The sequence below is a fragment of the Stegostoma tigrinum genome, chromosome 16, assembly GCF_030684315.1.
Source record: "Stegostoma tigrinum isolate sSteTig4 chromosome 16, sSteTig4.hap1, whole genome shotgun sequence".
NCBI classification, from domain to species: Eukaryota; Metazoa; Chordata; class Chondrichthyes; order Orectolobiformes; family Stegostomatidae; genus Stegostoma; species Stegostoma tigrinum.
The window spans coordinates 13496595-13516248 of NC_081369.1; the positions used below are offsets into that span (position 1 = coordinate 13496595).

A 19654-nucleotide genomic window follows, 5' to 3' on the forward strand; every position below is an offset into this window, starting at 1 on the left:
ATCAACATCAATGTTAAGTTTTGAAATCATCAGACTACTTTCACCAACAAGACTCTCACTTACTTACTTAATTGGCTTGAAGTTGATTGAGGGGAGAGTTGACAAAGATTGTTTGAAAGTATAGCTGTAAAAAAAACCTGCTACTGTTTGTGGCTACTCCTGCCATGACATCTGTCATGGTACTCCATACTCATCGGTCTTGTACTATCTGGAAACATCTGCCATACCATGTCTGCAACCATTGTGATGTCCATAATAGATGCACACACTGGTTGACCCCTCTCTGCTGCTGACCATTTTGCCCTCTGGAAGAGATCTTTAACTCTGATCAAATGAATTGGCATTTTCTTTCCTCGGTGAGTCTTTTTATAGCTGTTTTCACTCTTGCAATTTCTGGCAATCTTAAAAACCTCTTCTCTTCTTATAGTCTGTATTTAGAATTCTAACATGCCTTAGCATCTACATTTCAAAGATCTTGGATTACTTCCATAGACACTTATTGTCCAGGTTTCTGAACGTAAATGAAGTGTAGCGTCTTGAGTTTCTTTTCTCCCTTGTCAGCATCGAGTTTTTTTTGTTCTCACAGCCTTTGTCTTCACAAATTTACTTCTGACAATCTCTATCTGAACTCCTGCGTCAGCTCTGAAGAGTCATCTCGATTCAATTAACCCGCTGTCTCACCATGGATGCTGTCTGACCTGTGATCTCCACATTTGTTGTTTTTCAGTTCATATAGACTATCTACTGTTATCTTTTGTCTTGAATGGACAAAACATATCCTCCTATTCCAGTATGACATCATCCTCTTCAAACTTTACATGTTTTTTTCTGATGTATTCTTTTTCATCACTTTTTTTTTCATTTTATTGTTCATACTGAACCTGTATTGCAAATTTATAGTTTTTTTGCTTTTATGTAAATAGTCATCGACATTTAAAGAACCAGTTAAGAGTAGCCAATAAAATACACTGATATAAAAACAGCAAGTCAGCAACCATCTGTGGCTCACTCAGGTGATGAGGGGAAATAATTAAAAGAAGAACCTAATAATGTGCAAAATCTGAAGCTTGGGATTATGTCAGAAGCAAGAAAAGATGATAAAAGGGGAAATATAGAATGAGAATAAACTAACTGGGGATACAAAAACAAATAAAGCATTACCTATGCATTATGTTTACGTATTGGTAAAGTAAATGTTGATTCTTCAGAAAAGATACCGGAAGTTTTCCATTTCCTCAATAACAGAGGCATTGAACAAACACAAGTTGTATACCAGAAATACGAAGCAGGCTGGGAGTTTGAGAGGGTAATTAGTAAAGGCAGATGAAAGTGTACTAGAAAAACCCAAGGGGCAAAAATTTGAAAAATCCCTAGATCCTGATGGCCTGCCTCTTAGGGTTGTGAAGAAATAGCTGCAGAAGTACGTGTTTCATTTAGCTATGATTTCCTAAAATTACCTAGATTCTGCAACAGCCTCAGCGAATTGTGTTTAGAAATGTGGTCGAGGGGGAGAAAAAAAAACACAGAATTGCAGGCCAGTTAGCCTGACATCAGCCGTTGGGGAAATGCTGGAATCTATTCGGCCATACTAGTGGGGGTGAGGGGTGGGAATCATAGTGTGATGAGACAAAGTCAACATAATTTTATGAAAGGTAGGTTTATTTGGGAAAAAAATTGAGTTTATTTTCAGAGGTGTAAAAGGCTGGCTCGGGAATGGGTAATCTGTACATTTGGTGTCCTTGGATTTCCAAAAAAACATGGAATATGATGCCAACGAAAGGACAACATGCAAGCCGAGGACTTATTGAGTTGGGGTAATTTATTAGCATGGATAGAGCATTGCTTTGTGTCAGCCAACCAATGTCGTCAGGTAGGGCACTCTAAAGTTGGCAGACTGAGACTAATGGAGGGCCACAATGATCAGTGACAGGGTTTCAGTACTGTAACTTGAATAAGAAATGTTTTCTGATGATACAGTGTTGGATGGAAATTCAAGAAGGATGCAAAAAAGTCGATAATTTGAGTGGGAAACATTTATGTCAGACAGTGTATAATGAGGGCAAGTGTAGCTTTATTAACTCTGGCTGTGTAAGTAGAAAGACAGGGTTTAAGTGGAAATTTGTAAACTTGGTTCAGAGAGACTTGGCTGTGCCTGCCTAAGCTCAAGGTTAGTGTGAGGTACAGCAAACAATTTGGAGGGTAGCTGGGATGCTGACCTTTGTTGCAAGGGAAATGGAGAATGAGAATAAAGATGGCTTACTATAGAGCTTTGGAGTACTGTGGGCAGTTTTGGTCATCTTATTTAGGGATGTACAGTAAAATTTGTGTCACGTAATGAAATTTTGTTGGGCGAGTAAATTGAGAACAGTAACAAAGTTGCTGGAAAAGCTCAGGAGGTCTGGCAGCATCTGTGAAGGACTCAGTTCTGAGGAAGGGTCGCCAGACCCGAAAAGTTAACTGTTTTCTCCTTCACAGCTGCTGCCAGACCTGCTGAGCTATTCGAGCAATTTTTGTTTTTGTTCCTGATTTACAGCATCTGCAGTTTTTTTGGTTTTTATTCAGTAAATCGAAAATACTGGTGAGGGGAAATCACATTTGGAAGGAAAAATGCACGATTGCTGCTTTCTCAAGTTCAGTAGTAATTATAAGTCCCAGTAACATACAGCACTTCCAAAGCTCCTTGACAGCACTTGCAATAGACATGGATGCTAGTTTGCCTTAAAAAAAAATTGTCTACTTTACAAAATGCTCACTTGTGTTGCAGGGAGTGGGAGAATTTGGAGCTCCTGATGGGTAAAGCATTCCAGTTCATGAAGTGTCATTTTGTATCAGGATGGAGGAGTTTGAGGCTGTTTGTTTATGCAGATTCTACTGTATTTGGTTGGAAGTGGCACAGAAAAGTTTCACCAGATTGCTTCCCACAGATGAGAGGTTGTCCCATTAATAAGGCCTGAGTAAATTGAGTCTGCATGCTTTGGTGTTTAGAAGAACGTGTGGTGATCTTATTGAAACATAGAACTTGACAGGATAGATCGATTGTTTATGCTGGCTGGGGAATCTAAACTGGAATGTGGCATAGTTTCAGGATAAGGAGCCAATTGTTTGGAACAGATGAGAAATTTCATTCTGAGTGTTGCGAATCTTTTGAATTTTCTGCCCAATAGGATTGAAGATTCTCCATCATTAACTGTGGTACAGGTAGATTGGTAGAGACTAGGATTTGAGGGATTTTGAGAGTGGGGGTGGAAATGAAAGTAGATGTGAGGCCCAAGATCCGCCATGATTATATTGAATGTTGGCACAAGCTTGAGGTTATCTGGTTTCCACTTGCTCAGGTTTTCAGGGTACTTTGAAAATGCAGATTCTAAACACAACGGGCACAGACTACCAAAAATATTCTGTTTAGGCTACAAACATAATTGGGGAAAATAAAACTGCACTTGTTAGAAGTCCCCATCTCGCATTTAAGGATGTGATAAATTGCAGAATTAGGTTAAAACCCAACAAAGGGATAATTCTTTTGAAGTCTGTTGTTCCTCAGACCACAGAAGCATTTAGGTGCCTGTAGCCTGTGCCAGTAGTCCTTCCTTCAGCTGAAGCTTATTTCTCTCTTTCTTTATCCCCCTGTCTCTTGCCATCTTGACTTTCAGACCTCTGGGATGGGAAGGCCAATGTGAGCATCATAATACTCATCACGAAGGGACCTGTCCTGAACATGTGAATGGGGATGCCATTGATATTTAAACATGTAATGTTTAAGAATGCTTAAAAACTAATTATGCTATATTTTCAATTTCAGAGTACATTGTGGCTTTTAAGGGATACTTCACTGCCACAGCCAGGAGCAAATTCATTTCTAGTGCACTGAAAAATACGGATGTGGTGGAATGGCGAATTGTTCCGCGTGACAATCCTGCCAGTGACTACCCAAGTGACTTTGAGGTTGTTCAGATTAGGGAGAAACAACGTGATACTGTATTAACTCTGGAAGACCACCCACACATTAAACGAGTTACACCTCAGAGGAAAGTCATCCGCTCCCTGAAATTCACAGAGTGTAAGTATAATGGAGAATTGAAATTTTGTGAAAACCATGGTGGTAATCGATGATGTATTCAGTGGCAGAGTGATTTTATTCTTTGGAATAACTGCAGATTTAGTATTCCAGACATTTGGAGTGTTAGGAGTAAACTCTTGTTCTGCTAGACTGAAACCAAAAAGTTTAACCACATTCCCTAGCAACTGACTTGGCTAATCGGCCAGCTGATTCGTTCATGTTAAGTGCTGTGATTCTGCATTCAGCTGTTTGTAAATTATGTCAAAGAAATCTCATGTATGTTTGCATGATGTTAGTCAACTTGGTAATTTCCATCTGAAAGTCTGTTTTAAAAATATACTTTTTAAATGAAGTGAGAAGCTTGCAATGACAATTTTGATAAAATTGTAGTTACAAAATGTTTGTATAACTTCATTCACTTAAAATGAACAGTTTTGAGAGTGGTGAGCCTGTAGAATTAATAAAGGAAGTGATTAAGACCAAAACGCTCTTTTTTAAAAAAGAGCTGGATACAGCCCTTGTGACTGAAAGGCTCAAGGCTTATTGGGGGCGATTGGGATTAGGGTATTAAACTCACCGATCAGCTATGGTCATAATGAATAATGGAACAGACTCGTAGTTGAATGACCAGTTCTGCTCCAATCTTCTATGTTTTCTATGGTCATAAGTTTAACATGGGCTAAAGTACAACACCAAGGTTTGGAGTCTAGTTCAGTTTTGGTCAGTTGCCATGAATGGGAATGGACAAAACTGTTAGTAGGAGAAACTAAAGACAACAGCTTCTGTTTTCTCTGTGCTTAACCGACGTGCATTTCTGCCTCATTCTATTCCTGGTGTTAGGCAAGCAGTCTGACAAATCAGTCAGTGGAGTAGTGTAAGAAGGTAGTGTTACTGTTAGAGAACTGAATGTTGCTGGCAAGTTTACTAACCTGATAGTGCTGAGGGGTTACATTTGGAGTAATAAAAAGAACAAATGATCCTTTATGTTTCCTAAGTGGGCAGTGGAAGTGTAGCATGTATGGTGGTTGCAGGTGATTTTCTGTCTATGATGCCGTAAGACTGGAACCACACTAGGGTCAATCTGGATGGCGAAGTGTTGGAGAAGGATGCCATAGACACTTAAAGGTTAAGCAGGAGTTGTTGTCATGGTCACAGTCAAATAAGAGTGCTATTTGTAACTGTTTTGAGTTAGAGTTTTTAAAGCAGTGGCCACCCAGTGTGATTAATCTTTACCATCAAATAATCTTGATATTGCTAGAATTCAAAAGCATTGGAAACATTCTGGGAGGTGGAGGCATTGTTGGGTTAAATAATGGCAAGTGTATTTGAATAATGGCCGATAAGTAGTTGGTTTTTTTTCCCGTTGAGACTTGTGCTACTCACATTCAATGGAAAATGTCAATGAAGTATATGGAAAATGTGACAATTGAAATTACGTGCAAAAATGAGGGAGAAATTTTAGGTCTGGAGCTTGCCCATGTTTTCCACTTTGCAGTCTTTACAACAAACAGGAATTGCACCTAGTTAATTATATATAGAGATAAAAGAAAGCTCAAATTGTGGACATTACATTTGTGAGAACTTGATTATCATCTAGTGTTTTTGTACTTCCCCTCATGCAAGTAGCACATTCTCAAAACATGATTTGTACAAGATATCTTTTTCTCACTTTCAGTCATTTTCCAAAAAGACCACTGTCAGCTGAGTGGATGAGAATTTAACCAGCAGCCTTTTTGCTACATTAAGGAATGTTTACAAGGTACACCCTGTACAAGACATTGAAGGTTTCTCCATTTAAAAGTTTGGTATTGAGACATAGCAAATACGGTCTAAGAACAGAACAAGAATTGACCAGTTAACATTCTGAGCTGGCCAAGCCCTGAAAGTGGTGGTTTTCAAATCCAACCTGTGGCTGCTCATTGAGGAAATAATGTACTCAAGATTGTTGTTGTCAACTTATTTTTGAAGGCGCATTTGTCCACGTCAATGATTAGAGTAACAATACAAGATATTTTTCCAGTCAATTTTGTTTTCTCCACAGTAAAGACAACATTCTGATGTTTGTCGGTGGACCAGGTTAGACGTGTCAAACGTCTATTTGCTATCTATATGAATGACTTGGATGGGGGGCAGGAGTATTTGCTGATGATGCAAAGGTGGGTAGCAAAACATTTTGAGATAGACATCGCCTGTAAAGGTGTAGAGATAGATTAAGTAATTGGACAAATGTTTGGCAGATGGAGAAAAATGGAGAAACTGTGGATTTGGGTGGTTTAATTAAAACTTGGTGAGTTGCTGCAATACATCATTCAGATAGCAATGTGTATGATGATCTTGACAGCCACTGTTTGACACTGTCTAAAAGTTCTGACGTCTGCTTTCGAAAATCAGTTTCCCTCTCGCTTTAAAACGGCATTTAAATTGGCCTGTTTCAAAGCTTTTCTCAGGCTGTTTCTAAAAATAAAAAAAGCCGTTTTGCTGATCTGGTCAGAATGATGTTTCCTGTCATACTGAGCATTAAATGTATTTTTGTTTCTGTTGCAGCAGACTCAGCTGCGCCATGCAATGATAGTCGATGGACACAGAAATGGCAGTCTTCAAGACCCCTCAGGAGAACCAGCCTCTCCCTAGGCTCTGGATTCTGGCATGCTACAGGCAGGCATTCAAGCAGACGCCTGTTGAGGGCTATCCCTCGGCAAGTAGCTCAGACACTGCAGGCAGATGTATTATGGCAGATGGGACATACAGGTATGTATGGGACTGTAGATGGTAATGCCATATAACCGGCTGAACAACCTAATATTCAATTTCATCTAATTGATAAAAGCTGGAAGGAAGTAAGTTTGCTGTTTTGAATGACTTCCCCATAGTGCTTAAAATTGGACAAACTTCGAATTCATTTTGCTTTCCAAAACAATTCTGGAGCGCAGTTATAAATTAGGGTTATAATGATGACTTCTACCGGGTCTTGCTGTGCAGCCCCCACTGTCATGTTAAAATGAGTTTGTGAAAACAAACTGTTGTGGATGCTGGAAATTGTAAGTAAAAGCCAACATTCTGGAAGGACTTAGGTTTGACAGTCACTGTGAACAGAAAAACAGTTTCAGTTGTGGAGTCTTTATCAGAACAGTTTTACGATGCAAATGCATTTTAATGAGTAGTTGTTTTGCAAGTTGCTATAGACATAAAGTGGAGGATTTGAATGGATCACTGTTCAGAGACCAATAAATGTACAACATATACTTGCATTTACAAAAACTCATTTTTCATATTTTGTGAAACTTTATCTACACATACTTTTAAACCTTTTAAAATAAATTTAACGTTTAGTTGTAAAAGTACCTTCTGCATAATGTTTGCGTCATGCTATGACCGTTGATATCAAGTGCACTGATTTTAGTTTTCTTGTGAATAGCAAAACTGCATAACATGTCCCTAAAATTCTTTTACGGCCTTATCAGCAAAAAGCTACAATTCCTGACGTGCCATTAATTATTTGGATGTTAGAGTTAATTGCTTGTATTTTATCACTGCTATGAGTAAATATATACATTACTACTTTGGTTAAATATCCTTCAAATGTGTTTTTTGGGAAGAATTCTTATTAACATATCCAAGTCTTGTTAAATGTAAAACTTGGATGTTGTTTAAGTGATGTGCTAAAGTGGTTCACGTAGATCCTGGTAATTTCATATCTAAAAATTTTTGACACTTTAGGTTTTTTAATTTTGCGAGTAACTCAAGGTGCTTGTTAGTAGAAACGTGTTTTAAGTTTCTTTTAAATTAAGCATATTACATGACTACAAGCTTGTCATCCAAAGATGTGCAGGTTAGGTGGCTTGGCCACACCAAGTTGCCTTAGTGCCCGCGGATAGGGTGGTGAGGTGGCTCTGGGTCGGATGCTCTTCTGAGGATCGGTGTGGATTCAGTGGGCTCCATGGCCTGCTTCCACACTGTAGGGATTCTGTGATTCTAGAAGGCTGTCCATGAGAAGCAAAACTGAGGATGAAAGATATTCCGTCTTCAAGTGCACCAGTGTATAAGGTCACATTTTAACATTCTTGATTATGAATAAGATTAGGTGACAGCTAATATCTGAAATGCAAAGATATAAAATCTGATTGTTTAACTTAAAGTTCCTGAATATATTTTCTCCATTATTTCTTGAATTCAAAAGCATCTGAATTTAGTTAAATTCAATTTTTAATGCCCTGCTCTCATCTCCCTGCAAGTTTGCTTGACAGATTATTCAGGATATTTATCACTCTTTGCATTATGCTCCTTGTGGTTATGTATTTTGGCTAAAATCAAATAATTGACATTCTAGTATTTCTGTAGCATTTGGCTCTAAGCATTCATGGGCTATCAAGTACCATTTAACCGTTGCTCAAATTTCTGCACCAGCTTATTTTGTTGCTCCTGTTGCTTTTCAATTGACTGATTCTCATTTAAACTAATTATTAAGAATATTAAATTTAACCACAAACTTACCTATTTTAGCTTAGAAATACCTTGAACTGTTTTCTTTTGCATGGATGACCTTTTCTTTAGTGCCCAGCAATGGCGTTTTTCGATTTTCAGATTTAGTGATGTTTTCCTCTTCCTTACAATGAATATTTCCTCTTGAACTATAAATAATGTATGTAAACTATTTCCTCTCTTCAGAAATCTTGCTACTTTCCAATTATAATCTGAACGGCCATGCCTTTCGAGTCTGTGCTGTTATTACTTGTGGCTTCCTGGAATCTGAACTTTTTGCAGATGCAGATGGATCAGATCTGACTGGACATGACACTGACTTCCGCACAAAGCTACATCTTTCACATGGAAAGTGTTCCAGGATGCTTTCCAGCAATAGTGAATGATGATATTGCATGATGTTTGAAGGATGCTTAATGTTAATATTGTGCATTGTTTGAGAAATATTAGTGACATTGGTGTCAGATGAATTTTTAACCTCCTGGAGTTCCCTGAATTTGGTCGAAATTTGTAATCCTTCTCTTCATAAAATGCTTAAAGCCTGGTTAGTCTTTCAACTGCCTTGCATAATCCAATTTATGAAAAAATCAACAACTGCTTTGATGAATTAATGAGCTTGCTCTTTGCCAGAATCATTAGAGATGAAGTTAAGACAGAAAATTGGGACTTAAGTTATCATAGCAGGATCAACACCGTCCTCGAGTTGCTATCATCAAGGAGCTTGTATAGTAATTGGCTAGCTGTTAATTGAGTGGATCTAAAATTTGAACATTGGCAGACCTTGCTTCACCAATATTTTCATGACCAAAATGATAGTGTATATAACACAATTAGGTTTAGGTGTTGAAAACCATGTATTGATAAAGTTTATGGCTTTGAACAATGGTCTGACACAGCATCCTGTCTTTGCAGCACCAATTGTAATGAAGTCATGCTGATTTCTCCTTTTTTCCTCTCTGCATTGCTCCCTGCCCTTCCCACCGCCAAAAGTCTGACTGCTTACTTGTTAGACTTAGATTATTAAAGTTGCTACAACAGAAACAAAAGGGTTTATGTTTACAAATGAGATACCAAAGTGTGGAGCTGGATGAATACAGCAGGTCAAGCAGCATCAGAGGAGCAGGAAGGCTGATGTTTCAGGCCTAGACCCTTCTTTAGAAATGTTTACAAATATATTTGTTTCCTTTGTACCAATGATAATGATTCACACTGTGCTTCGAGTTGGCGCTAAAATCTGCAATTATAAATGGGGCAAGAAGTAATTCTGGAGAAAATATGGAGGAAGATTCCTTTTAAGGGTCACATCTTCACATTGCTACTTCACTAGTGCTGGGGTTTCTACAGGGGAAAAAAAACAGCCGCAATAAATTGCGTATCCATCCGAGGCAGTGTCTGATATGTATTTTCCAAGCCGCTACTAGAATTAGCCTTTTCCTGTTTCTCTTTGCCATTGTTAATATAAGCTGAGACATTTCAAATTAGTGCTGACCCGAACTATTCTTATGTAGTCATGTCTTTGTAGATCTTAATGCAATTGTGATCCGATAACTAGAGTAAAGCAGTGGACAAGTTGATTGTGGCTAGTGTCCAACAGGAAATCACTAATACTAGTATTGTAACTAAATGTTGCATCAGTGCCATAATTCCTATGAATTTTAAACAAACCCAAAGTGAAAAGACCACTTGCCAGGTCTCTCTGTCTGTCTCTCTGTCTGTCTCTCTGTCTGTCTCTCTGTCTGTCTCTCTGTCTGTCTCTCTGTCTGTCTCTCTGTCTGTCTCTCTGTCTGTCTCTCTGTCTGTCTCTCTGTCTGTCTTCGCGCTCGCTCTCGCGCTCGCTCTCGCGCTCGCTCTCGCGCTCGCTCTCGCGCTCGCTCTCGCGCTCGCTCTCGCTCTCGCTCTCGCGCTCGCTCTCGCGCTCGCTCTCGCGCTCGCTCTCCCATGCTGCTAATCCAACGTTGCTACAATTGTTCATCCTCCAGACTCTTCCCTAAGGTGGTTGCTGGGTCATGACAAAGCTGAAACAAGAAATCTTCTTTGAAATTCATCCATCTTACTGAGTAGGCCTCAGATCCACCCATAGGAATTACCTGCTTTGAAAATTCTTCCTATACTTTGACGCATTTCACCACGAGAACTGAGGCTTACCAAAACATGACAAAAAAGTGATGACGTTCTAAATAGAACAACCGATAGCATTCTTTTTACAACAAAAACACTGTTCACCTTCACCAAAAACTAGGCAGTTCTGTCTTGTGCCATACCCTATCAGTGTGCTGATTTAATGAAATCAGGCCATTTATTTTTGTGCTGCATTGTTTAGAGATGACAGAGTGTGAGAATGCTACCTTTCCCACCTCCAGTGTGGACACTACTAAAGTTATTGAGTGTGCACAATGGGTTGATTAGTGTTTGAATCCAAAGGTTAATGTTTGAATATGATATGATGTGGAATTGACCGTAACTAAATGTAGATGTTCAGATTGGTTTTTGATCATATTTCCAGGTGTTGGTGTGAAAGTAGCGGTGTTTGATACGGGACTTAGTGAAAAGCATCCCCATTTCAAGAATGTGAAAGAGAGGACAAATTGGACCAATGAGAAAACTTTAGATGATGGTATGTATACCTGAATTATGCAAAACGTGTGTCACAGGTTTCTGGATATGAAAAGGTATTTGGAGTAAATCAATCTTTCAGAATATGTCTTCTTATTGTGACCTGTTTTTATGTGCAAACATCACAAACATATCTTCTGTATCTCCCCCGCTGCTAATTTTTATGGAGAATGTAAAGATCTAATGCCCTTCGGTAAGGAGTATTCATCTGCATTGACAATCAGATTTAATTTTGAACAGTGGGGGAAGAAATGCAAGTCCGTATTTTTTTTTGTTTTCCCTGTCGTCCTATATCTTGCTTGATGTGGATTGTTCTGCCCTCACTCCTTGGGATATTGTGGAAGACTGTGTGGAATTCCTGTTCACTGCGTGCTTTTTCTCTGCTTTCCGTTCTGATGAACAGGCTGCCACACCCAAGCCACCTGGACCATGTCCCAGATCCTAATGTATCTAAATTGTTTCAGTATTTGATTAATATTTATCTGTTACATCTATGTTCTCTTTCAAAGGTACACAAACCAATGTCTTTCTATGATCTTTTTTAAATATATCCTCGGAACAAAGTTTTCTGCTCTAATATCCTGTTTCTCTTGTTTCCAAGTAGTTGGTTTCCATTGTATTCCTTTTATCTCTGAAGTGTCCTGAAACGTTTCTGTGCATTTAAGAGTGCGATATAAATGCAAGTTGATATTTTATTGATTTGATCCGAGCAATTGAGAACTGTGATAGCCAACTTCTCAAAACAACATACCCAATGATGCAACTAACAAGACATGATATTCATAAGCTAATTAAAATTTGAATGAAAACTGTAGGCTTCTTGATTGTGCTAATTGGATAGCTCAAAGCTGTTTTCCTCATCTTTCCTAAATGATTAGAAGCTGAAAAGACATTTAGCAAGAGTAAATGTAAATACTACTTCATCAGTGCTGCATAAACTTAGCTTTGGGGGAGACAATATCATGGGCCATTATCTGCACGATCTGCGGGGCTGCCTTCTCTGAGGGAATTGTGCTAAGTCTGCACAGTAAGACCCAGTGTGTTTAGTCGTTTTACTTGTCTTTTTTTTTAAACCTGACTTGAGAGGTTTTAGTTAAGTTCTGCAATGAAATGTTTAAAAACCCAGCACAATTGCAGTTCAGGCTAAAATAATTGCCATCTAATTTGGTACCATGAATAACAAGGAAGTTTACTGGTTAAAAGCTCAAATAATACATCATTTGAATGGAATGACTTTAAATACTTTAGCTTTAAGATCTGGGTTTTAAAAAAAAAAGCCAACATTACTTGGCTGTCTTTAAGTTGCCCCATGAACAGCAAGAGGTCAACCACAGATCCTGGGGCTTGAGTCACAATGGGACAGATGGGGTGGGTATGCTCAGCTCCTTTGTGTTAAGGGCATTAATGACTATTCAGCAGTTCTCACAGTTTTCTTGGATTGGCCCTATATTATCAAATTCAACCAAATTAACTTTTACAACCAAAGTTTGAAGGTTCAGTATACCAGTCTTGTTACCAGATCCACAACATAACTATTAGCCTAAAATACATGTGAATGAAGATAATTAGACTGTATTTTGTTACAAAGAATGCAGAGAATTTTGAGATACTCAGAATCCACAACAGAGCAGTGGTAGTCTGAAAAAAGAACCCTTCAGGTAAAAAAGAACTCCAAGTTTCATTATGAGATTGCAGCTCAGTGTAGTTATAGTCTATCAGTCACTAGCTATTACATTTTCTTCAGCGAAACCATCACTTATTGGAAGTTATTTTCCAAATGAAGAATGATTTTCAAGCTGCCAGCTTTCTGCAAGTGTGGTGTAGGCTAGATTATCATTTGTACTGTTCTATATCCAAAGATGAAAAAGACAGCAGAGTAATTTTCTTGCAATTATTGCAACTGTTTAGTGGTTACTACCTTTTGATCTGCTCTTTTCATGGTCTAAATAGCTCTGTTCTTGAACTAACAGGGATAATTCTGTAAACTTTTGAGTTTTGCTCAGCTGATATATTGCTATGTTTCTTGATTGAAGTGGCTAGTCAGTAGCTTGAACAATTTTCCGGGGAGGTAACTTTTGTATTCCCAAATTTGCTTTGAAAATGCATGTTGTATATGCTTCCCAATCTGAATGTTTCATCAGTGGTTGCTTGCCAGGCATGTCTTTTGAGATTGTGTAATAATTAAGTAGATGGTGTACATTTTCATTTGTTCTAATACATGTATTAATTAATTATCTAACAGAAAACACCACCACCTTTTTAATACTGCAATAACTTTCTTTGATCAACGGCTGCTGTTTTTAATGTGGGTTTAGCAAGGCACTTGGATTGTAGCACAAGTGATACATGCCTGGAGGAATGTAATTTTCAATATTTAATTTGAGTCTTCGTTGCGTCCTGATTCAATTCCGTTTAAAATTTACCTTGTGAATATTTAAATTTGTATGAAAAGAATGGGAGGGGTCTTTGCTGCAGTGTTTGCTGACTTGACAGGTGGCAAGTTGCTTAGTGGAAAGAACCTGTAAAGAGGTCATGGACAGCTTTACAGATGAATTATAGGGTATTCGACATTCTTCTCTTTCAACAATAAGCTACGCTAGGATAAGAAATGGCTTCAAATTAGGGTTTAATACTGTGAAGCTATGTCTGTCCCATCATTTGAGGATTACATTTTGAGATCATCCAGGATTTTTTAAGACTGAAGTATTTTAGTTATGGTAAGGAAAAGGAAGAAACAATAATTTTCCAACATTTAGACATATCTGATGGGAAAAGATATTAATTGCAGATGGTACTTCATCCATTTTGAACTTATATCCTCCTTTGCTTTTTGTTGATATTAGGCTTGGGACATGGGACGTTTGTTGCAGGAGTGATTGCCAGCATGCGAGAATGTCAGGGGTTGGCACCGGATGCAGAGTTGCACATTTTCAGAGTCTTTACAAACAACCAGGTAATGAGTACTCACTTTTCATTCTCTCCTGACCTTATGAAGAATGGGTTTCAAGAAAAATTCGCAAAGTGATCTTTGCCTCAAGAAATTGTAATTGTCATTATTTATTTCTAATGTTACAGAAAATCTTAAATTTTCTTGTTTTTGCAACAATAATAATCAAACCACCAGCTTAAGTTAATCTTGCAATTTTCCAGATTTGTACAATATAGTAATTTGCTACAAGTTACAAGTGAATATTTCACCTGCTGATGTATTTGCGTTGACAAGACAATGCATAGAAAATTTCCTTAGCAAGCAGTATGGTGATTAAGCTATTGAACATTTCTTTATTGTGGTCATACACAAAAGCCTGTTTTTAATGTAAATAAACCATTTAGTTCTAGACTGAAGTAGACCAATTGTTTGACTTGGCTGGATCATTTCAAGTACATGCCTAGCTTTATGGTTCCCTGGGATGCGACGTTACAAATCTATTTAGTACTGCCTGCTGGGAACATTCAAGCCAAATTTTTACATTTGTGAAGCCTGGTGAGAGAAATTAGTGAAGGAGGCTTAAACACGTAGGCAAAAGCACAGGCATCAAGTTACTAAATCTCCAAATAACTCATTTATCAGTAGAGAAATTTGGCATGATTTTTGGCATTGCTAAGTATTCTAAAACCAGTTCTTATTTCTTCGGAAAACCTGGTCAGGTCAAAGTGTGTATAATGTTTGAAATACTTCCCTACTGACTAGTTATTTATTATCTGTTTTCCTTTTGGAGATTGGCCAGAAGGAATTTGCTTTTAGAGTGTAATATTGGTATTGTTTATGTGCACTTTATGTATGCAGAGTTATAACATACATAATAAATAGATTGTGTTCAGAAAGTAAAACACAAGTTGCTGGAAAAGCTCAGCAACTTTGGCAGAATCAGAGAAATCAGAGTTAATGTTTCAGGTCTTGTGATCCTTCTTCAGAACCAATGGCAGCTAGGAAAATGTCTGTTTATATGCAGAAGATAGGGTAGGGTGCAAATGGTAAGGAGTATATGATAAATGGGAATAGAGCCCAAAGAGAGAGAAGACGGTTGGACAGACAAAGCAGTGGAAAACAGTCTGGCTGGGAGACTGTATAGTTGTTAATGGAGACTGTTAGTGACTAACAATAGGTAGTGTGCAATGGCAGACTATGATAACAAGGCCTGATGTGAGAGGTTGAGGTCTTGGGCATGGGACAATTCGGGTTCTAAAACTATTGAACTTGATGCTGATTCTGAAAGGCTGCAGCGTCCCTAAGTGGAAAATGTGTTGGTGCTCTTCCAACTTGTACTGAGCTTTACTGAAACACAGCAGAAAGCCTGAGACAGAGATTTTGGCCAGGGACCAGGGTGGTGGTAAAATGTCAACCGCTGAAGGTATAACACCTCCCCATTTAGCTCTTCCCCCATGAGCATCCAAGAGCCCAAACATTCCTTGGAGGTGAAGTAACACTTTACCTACACTTCACATAATCTGGCATGCTACATTTGCTGCTCACAATGTGGCCTCCTCTATATTGGGGAAACTAAGCATAGACTGGGTGACTGCTTTGTCGAAGATCTACGTTCTGCCCTGAAAACACCCTGAGCTTTCAGTTGCCTGCCACCTTAATGCAAACATCTGCCTCAGGCTTGCTGCCATGTTCTAGTGAAGCTCAGTGCATGCTGGAAGAACAACACCTCATTTTCCACCTGGGGACCCTGCAGCCCTCCGGACTGAACTCTCCCATGCCCCCTTGCCCCCAACCCCATACATCAGGCCTTGTTATCACACAGTCTGCCATTACACACTACCTATTGTTAGTCACTAACAGTCTCCATTACCACCTATTCAGTCTCCCAGCCAGACTGTTATCCACTGCTTTGTGTGACCAACCATCTTCGCTCTCTTTAGGTTCTATCCCCATCTATCATATACTCCTTGCCCAGTCCTCCAACCCTATCTTCTGCACATAACCTGACATTTTCCTAGGTACCAACAGTTCTGAGGAAAGTCACTGGACCCAAAATGTTAACTGATTTCTCTTCACAGAATGTGCTGGACCTGCTGAGTTTTTCCAGCAACTTCTGTTTTTGTTTCTGATTTACAGTGTCCGCAGTTCTTTAGTTTTTAAACAGTTTGTGTTGGTATATTTGAAGGATATACCAATTTTAGCAGTCCTTTTTTATTTTATTCACATCTCTAACAGCTGTACACAAATGGTTTTGGACTGCCTTTGTATTTGATCTGCAGAGTCATTAGAGTCTATAAAGGACAATGTCTTAGCTTTGCCACTTTTTGTGATAGTCAGTGAGGTGAGTACTCTTGAGTTCTGGTCATAAAATTATATCATTGGATAATTGTGGACTTGTTATATACTTCATCTCTTTCAATTTAACTGCATGATTAAAAGTGATCTTTTTGCAATTTGAGGGAGACTTAAGTTCCTAGGTAAGCTAAATCATTATTAGATTTGAGAGTAGAGGGGCTCCCTTTTGGTTGTTAGTTTCTCACATTTTTTATGATGTAAAATATCTGTTAATTGAACAATGCATGAGAGAGTGGAAAATGCCCAGGGAGCATTTTGGACATAGCTCTGAATTGTGATGGACAGCAGGCAAATTATGAATTTACATTCCTTCCTGAATCCTAACTGTTCACTTACTTCTAAGTAGATTTCTGTTTGTTTTGTCCACTGCCAATAATTGCCCAACATAAGTATATAGTCAATAGATTTCATTAATGAGCATTTTCAAAGCGATTGTGACACATTGACATTCCTCTGTTAATGTTGTATCTGATACCTGAAAAGTGCAAATTTAAATGAAACAATGTTAAGCAAAATGGGGTGTCCCATTGCAACCTATATAAAAGCTGTACTTGGGTTCTGTGAGATCATTTCTGCCAAGAAAAAAACACTGCATGTTATTGGAGCTATTAGGAACTGCAGATGCTGGAGAATCCGAGATGATAACACGGTGTAGAGCTGGATGAACACAGTAGGCCAAGTACCATCTTAGGAGCAGGAAAGCTGATGTTTCAGGCCTCGACGCTTCATCCTGCAACATCAACTTTCCTGCTGCTAAGATGTTGCTTGGCCTGCTGTGTTCATCCAGCTCTACACCTTATCTCGCTGCAGTGTTATACCTTGTCGGTGTAAATGTTGTATATCATAAATTCCTATATTTTTAAATCAAAACTTTTATATAAAATATAAAAATATGAAGTCATGAGCTAACTTTCTACTTGTTTCTTGCTTGCCATCCCTCCTCCTATGAGTAAGTGCTTAGGAAAGGACTGAAAGAATGAAGCAGCGATGGATGCGGCCACTTGAAAATGGAATTGATCGTGTCCCATGCACTTTTAGCCTGGAGAGGAAAAATGCTAAAATGAAAAAAATGCTAAGTGTGCATTCCCAGTGTTGAAGTGTAATTACTTAAAATGAGGCCTAACAGAACTTGTGGCTTTAGCCACTTGTATTTAGAGTCATTGAGATGTACAGCACAGAAACAGACTTTTTAGTCCAATTCATCAATGCAATTCGATATCCTAAATAAATCTAATACCATTTGCCGGCATTTGGCCCAAATCCCTCAAAACCCTTCCTAAACATATACCTATCCAGCCACCTTTTAAATGTTGTAATTGTACCAGCTTCCACCATTACTTCTGGCAGCTCATTCCATACATGCACCACCTTCAGGGACCAGGGTGGTGGTAAAATGTCAACCGCCGAAGGTATAACACTTGCCCATTTAGCTCTTCCCCCATGAGCTTCCAAGAGCCCAAACATACCTTGGAGGTGAAGTAACACTTTAAACTTTCACTCTAAACCTATGCCCTCTAGTTTTGGACTATCCGATCTTGGGGAAAATGACCTTGCCTATTTACCCAATCTATGCCCCTTATGATGTTTGTAAACCCTTATAAGCTAACCCCTCAGCCACTGAAGCTCCAGGGAAAACAGCTCCAGCTTATTCAGTCTCTCCCTATAGCTCAAATCCTCCAACTCCAGCAACATTCTCGTAAATCTTTGCTGAACCCTTTCTAGTTTCACAATATCCTTCCTGTAGCAGGGAAATCGGAATTGCATGCAGTGTTCCAAAAGTGGCCTAACCAATGTCCTGCACAGCTGAAACACGACCTCTCAACTCATATACTCAATGCACTGACCAATAAAGGCAAGCATGCCAAACGTCGCCTTCTATACCCTGCCTATCTATGACTGCACTTTCAAGGAACGAGGAACCTGCGCTCCAAGGTGTCTCTGTTCGGCCACACTCCCCAGGACCTCACCGTTAAGTATATAAGCCCTCCGCTGATTTGCCTTTGCAAAATGCAATACATTGCATATATCTAAATTTAAACTTCTGTTGCTACTCAGCCCATTGGCCCATCTGATCAAGGTCCCATTGTACTATTAGGAACTTCCTTCACTGTCCACTACACTACCAAGTTTGGTTTCGTCTGCAAATTTGCTAACCATTTGGTCTATATTCACATCCAAATAGTTTATATAAATTCAAAAAGCTGTGAATCCATGCTGAGCACTGCTGGTAACAAGCCTCTAGTCCAAAAAGAAATGCTCCTTCACCACCCTCTGTCTCTTTTGAGCCAATTTTTTGTCTGTGTAGCTAGCTGTTCCTGTATTCCATGTGACCTAGCCTAGCTAACCAGTCTACCGTACGGAACCTTGCCAAACATCTTGCTGAGCTCCATATATCTTTTCTTTATCTGCCACTATAATTTTCCATTGTTGTCCAGATTGACGGTCGTCACCTGTCGCAGCCACTGTGTCTGAAAGTCGTAATATTCAGTTTGCAATCACTAAACTTTGTTTTAGTAACAAAGTTTTACACTTTATGCTGTTGCTACAATGGGGAATGGCTGAACCGCTCTGGTAATTAAACTAAAACACCAGCCCCAATCTGCGATGATGGGATTAGAGGCTCCCTTCTAATGAGTACCCTGTGAAACACACAGAAAAGCTCGCCTTTCTGCTTGTAATCTGTTAATACTGGGTAAAAGAAAGAAAATCCCTGTTTTTCACTTTACAAGAAACAAGTTATTTGTGTAGTCCAACAATGAGCAAATTAACAAAATTACTAACTAACTGCTAATTCCCCCCTTAAACTACTGACTGCTCCCTGACTGGCCTAAATTCTACTGGAATGCTACTTGAATGAAGACAAGTCCCACTAAAATAAACCCAATTAATAAGAAGCAATAAGTTATAACTTAATCTCTCCAGGTTTTCGCAGACTCTCTTCCGGAATATTCTGTTTCTCCAGTGTCTTCACAAACTCTTTTTTTCCACTAATGCTGCTGCCTGGGATGTTTTGTTTCTGTTATTTCCTCCATGAGGACTTTGAGCTAAAATATCATGGTACCTTTGATTTAATTAGTTGGGCTTTCTCTGAGAGTTGAATGGTGCTAACTCTGGCAGATGACATTTGCCTCTCCCCAGGTTTTCCAAATGCCCTTATCTTTTATACCTGCACTGACGAAATCAAATTCTTACAAGATGATTAGTTTCAGGTTGTCAATACC

General features: G+C 38.8%; 1 protein-coding gene across 2 annotated transcripts in view; it reads left to right on the forward strand.

Moving 5' to 3' along the window:
• Nucleotides 1-19654, forward strand: part of mbtps1 (membrane-bound transcription factor peptidase, site 1) — a 112567-nt gene that overhangs the window by 34885 nt on the left and 58028 nt on the right. The window contains exons 3-6 of one of the 2 annotated variants that reach the window (XM_048546527.2): nt 3800-4057; nt 6605-6805; nt 11040-11150; nt 13993-14102. In XM_048546527.2, coding sequence (XP_048402484.2) covers nt 3800-4057; nt 6605-6805; nt 11040-11150; nt 13993-14102 — 680 coding nt within the window. Of the gene's footprint in view, nt 1-3799; nt 4058-6601; nt 6806-11039; nt 11151-13992; nt 14103-19654 lie in introns of both variants that reach the window. The other variant, XM_048546526.2, reaches the window with a different exon arrangement.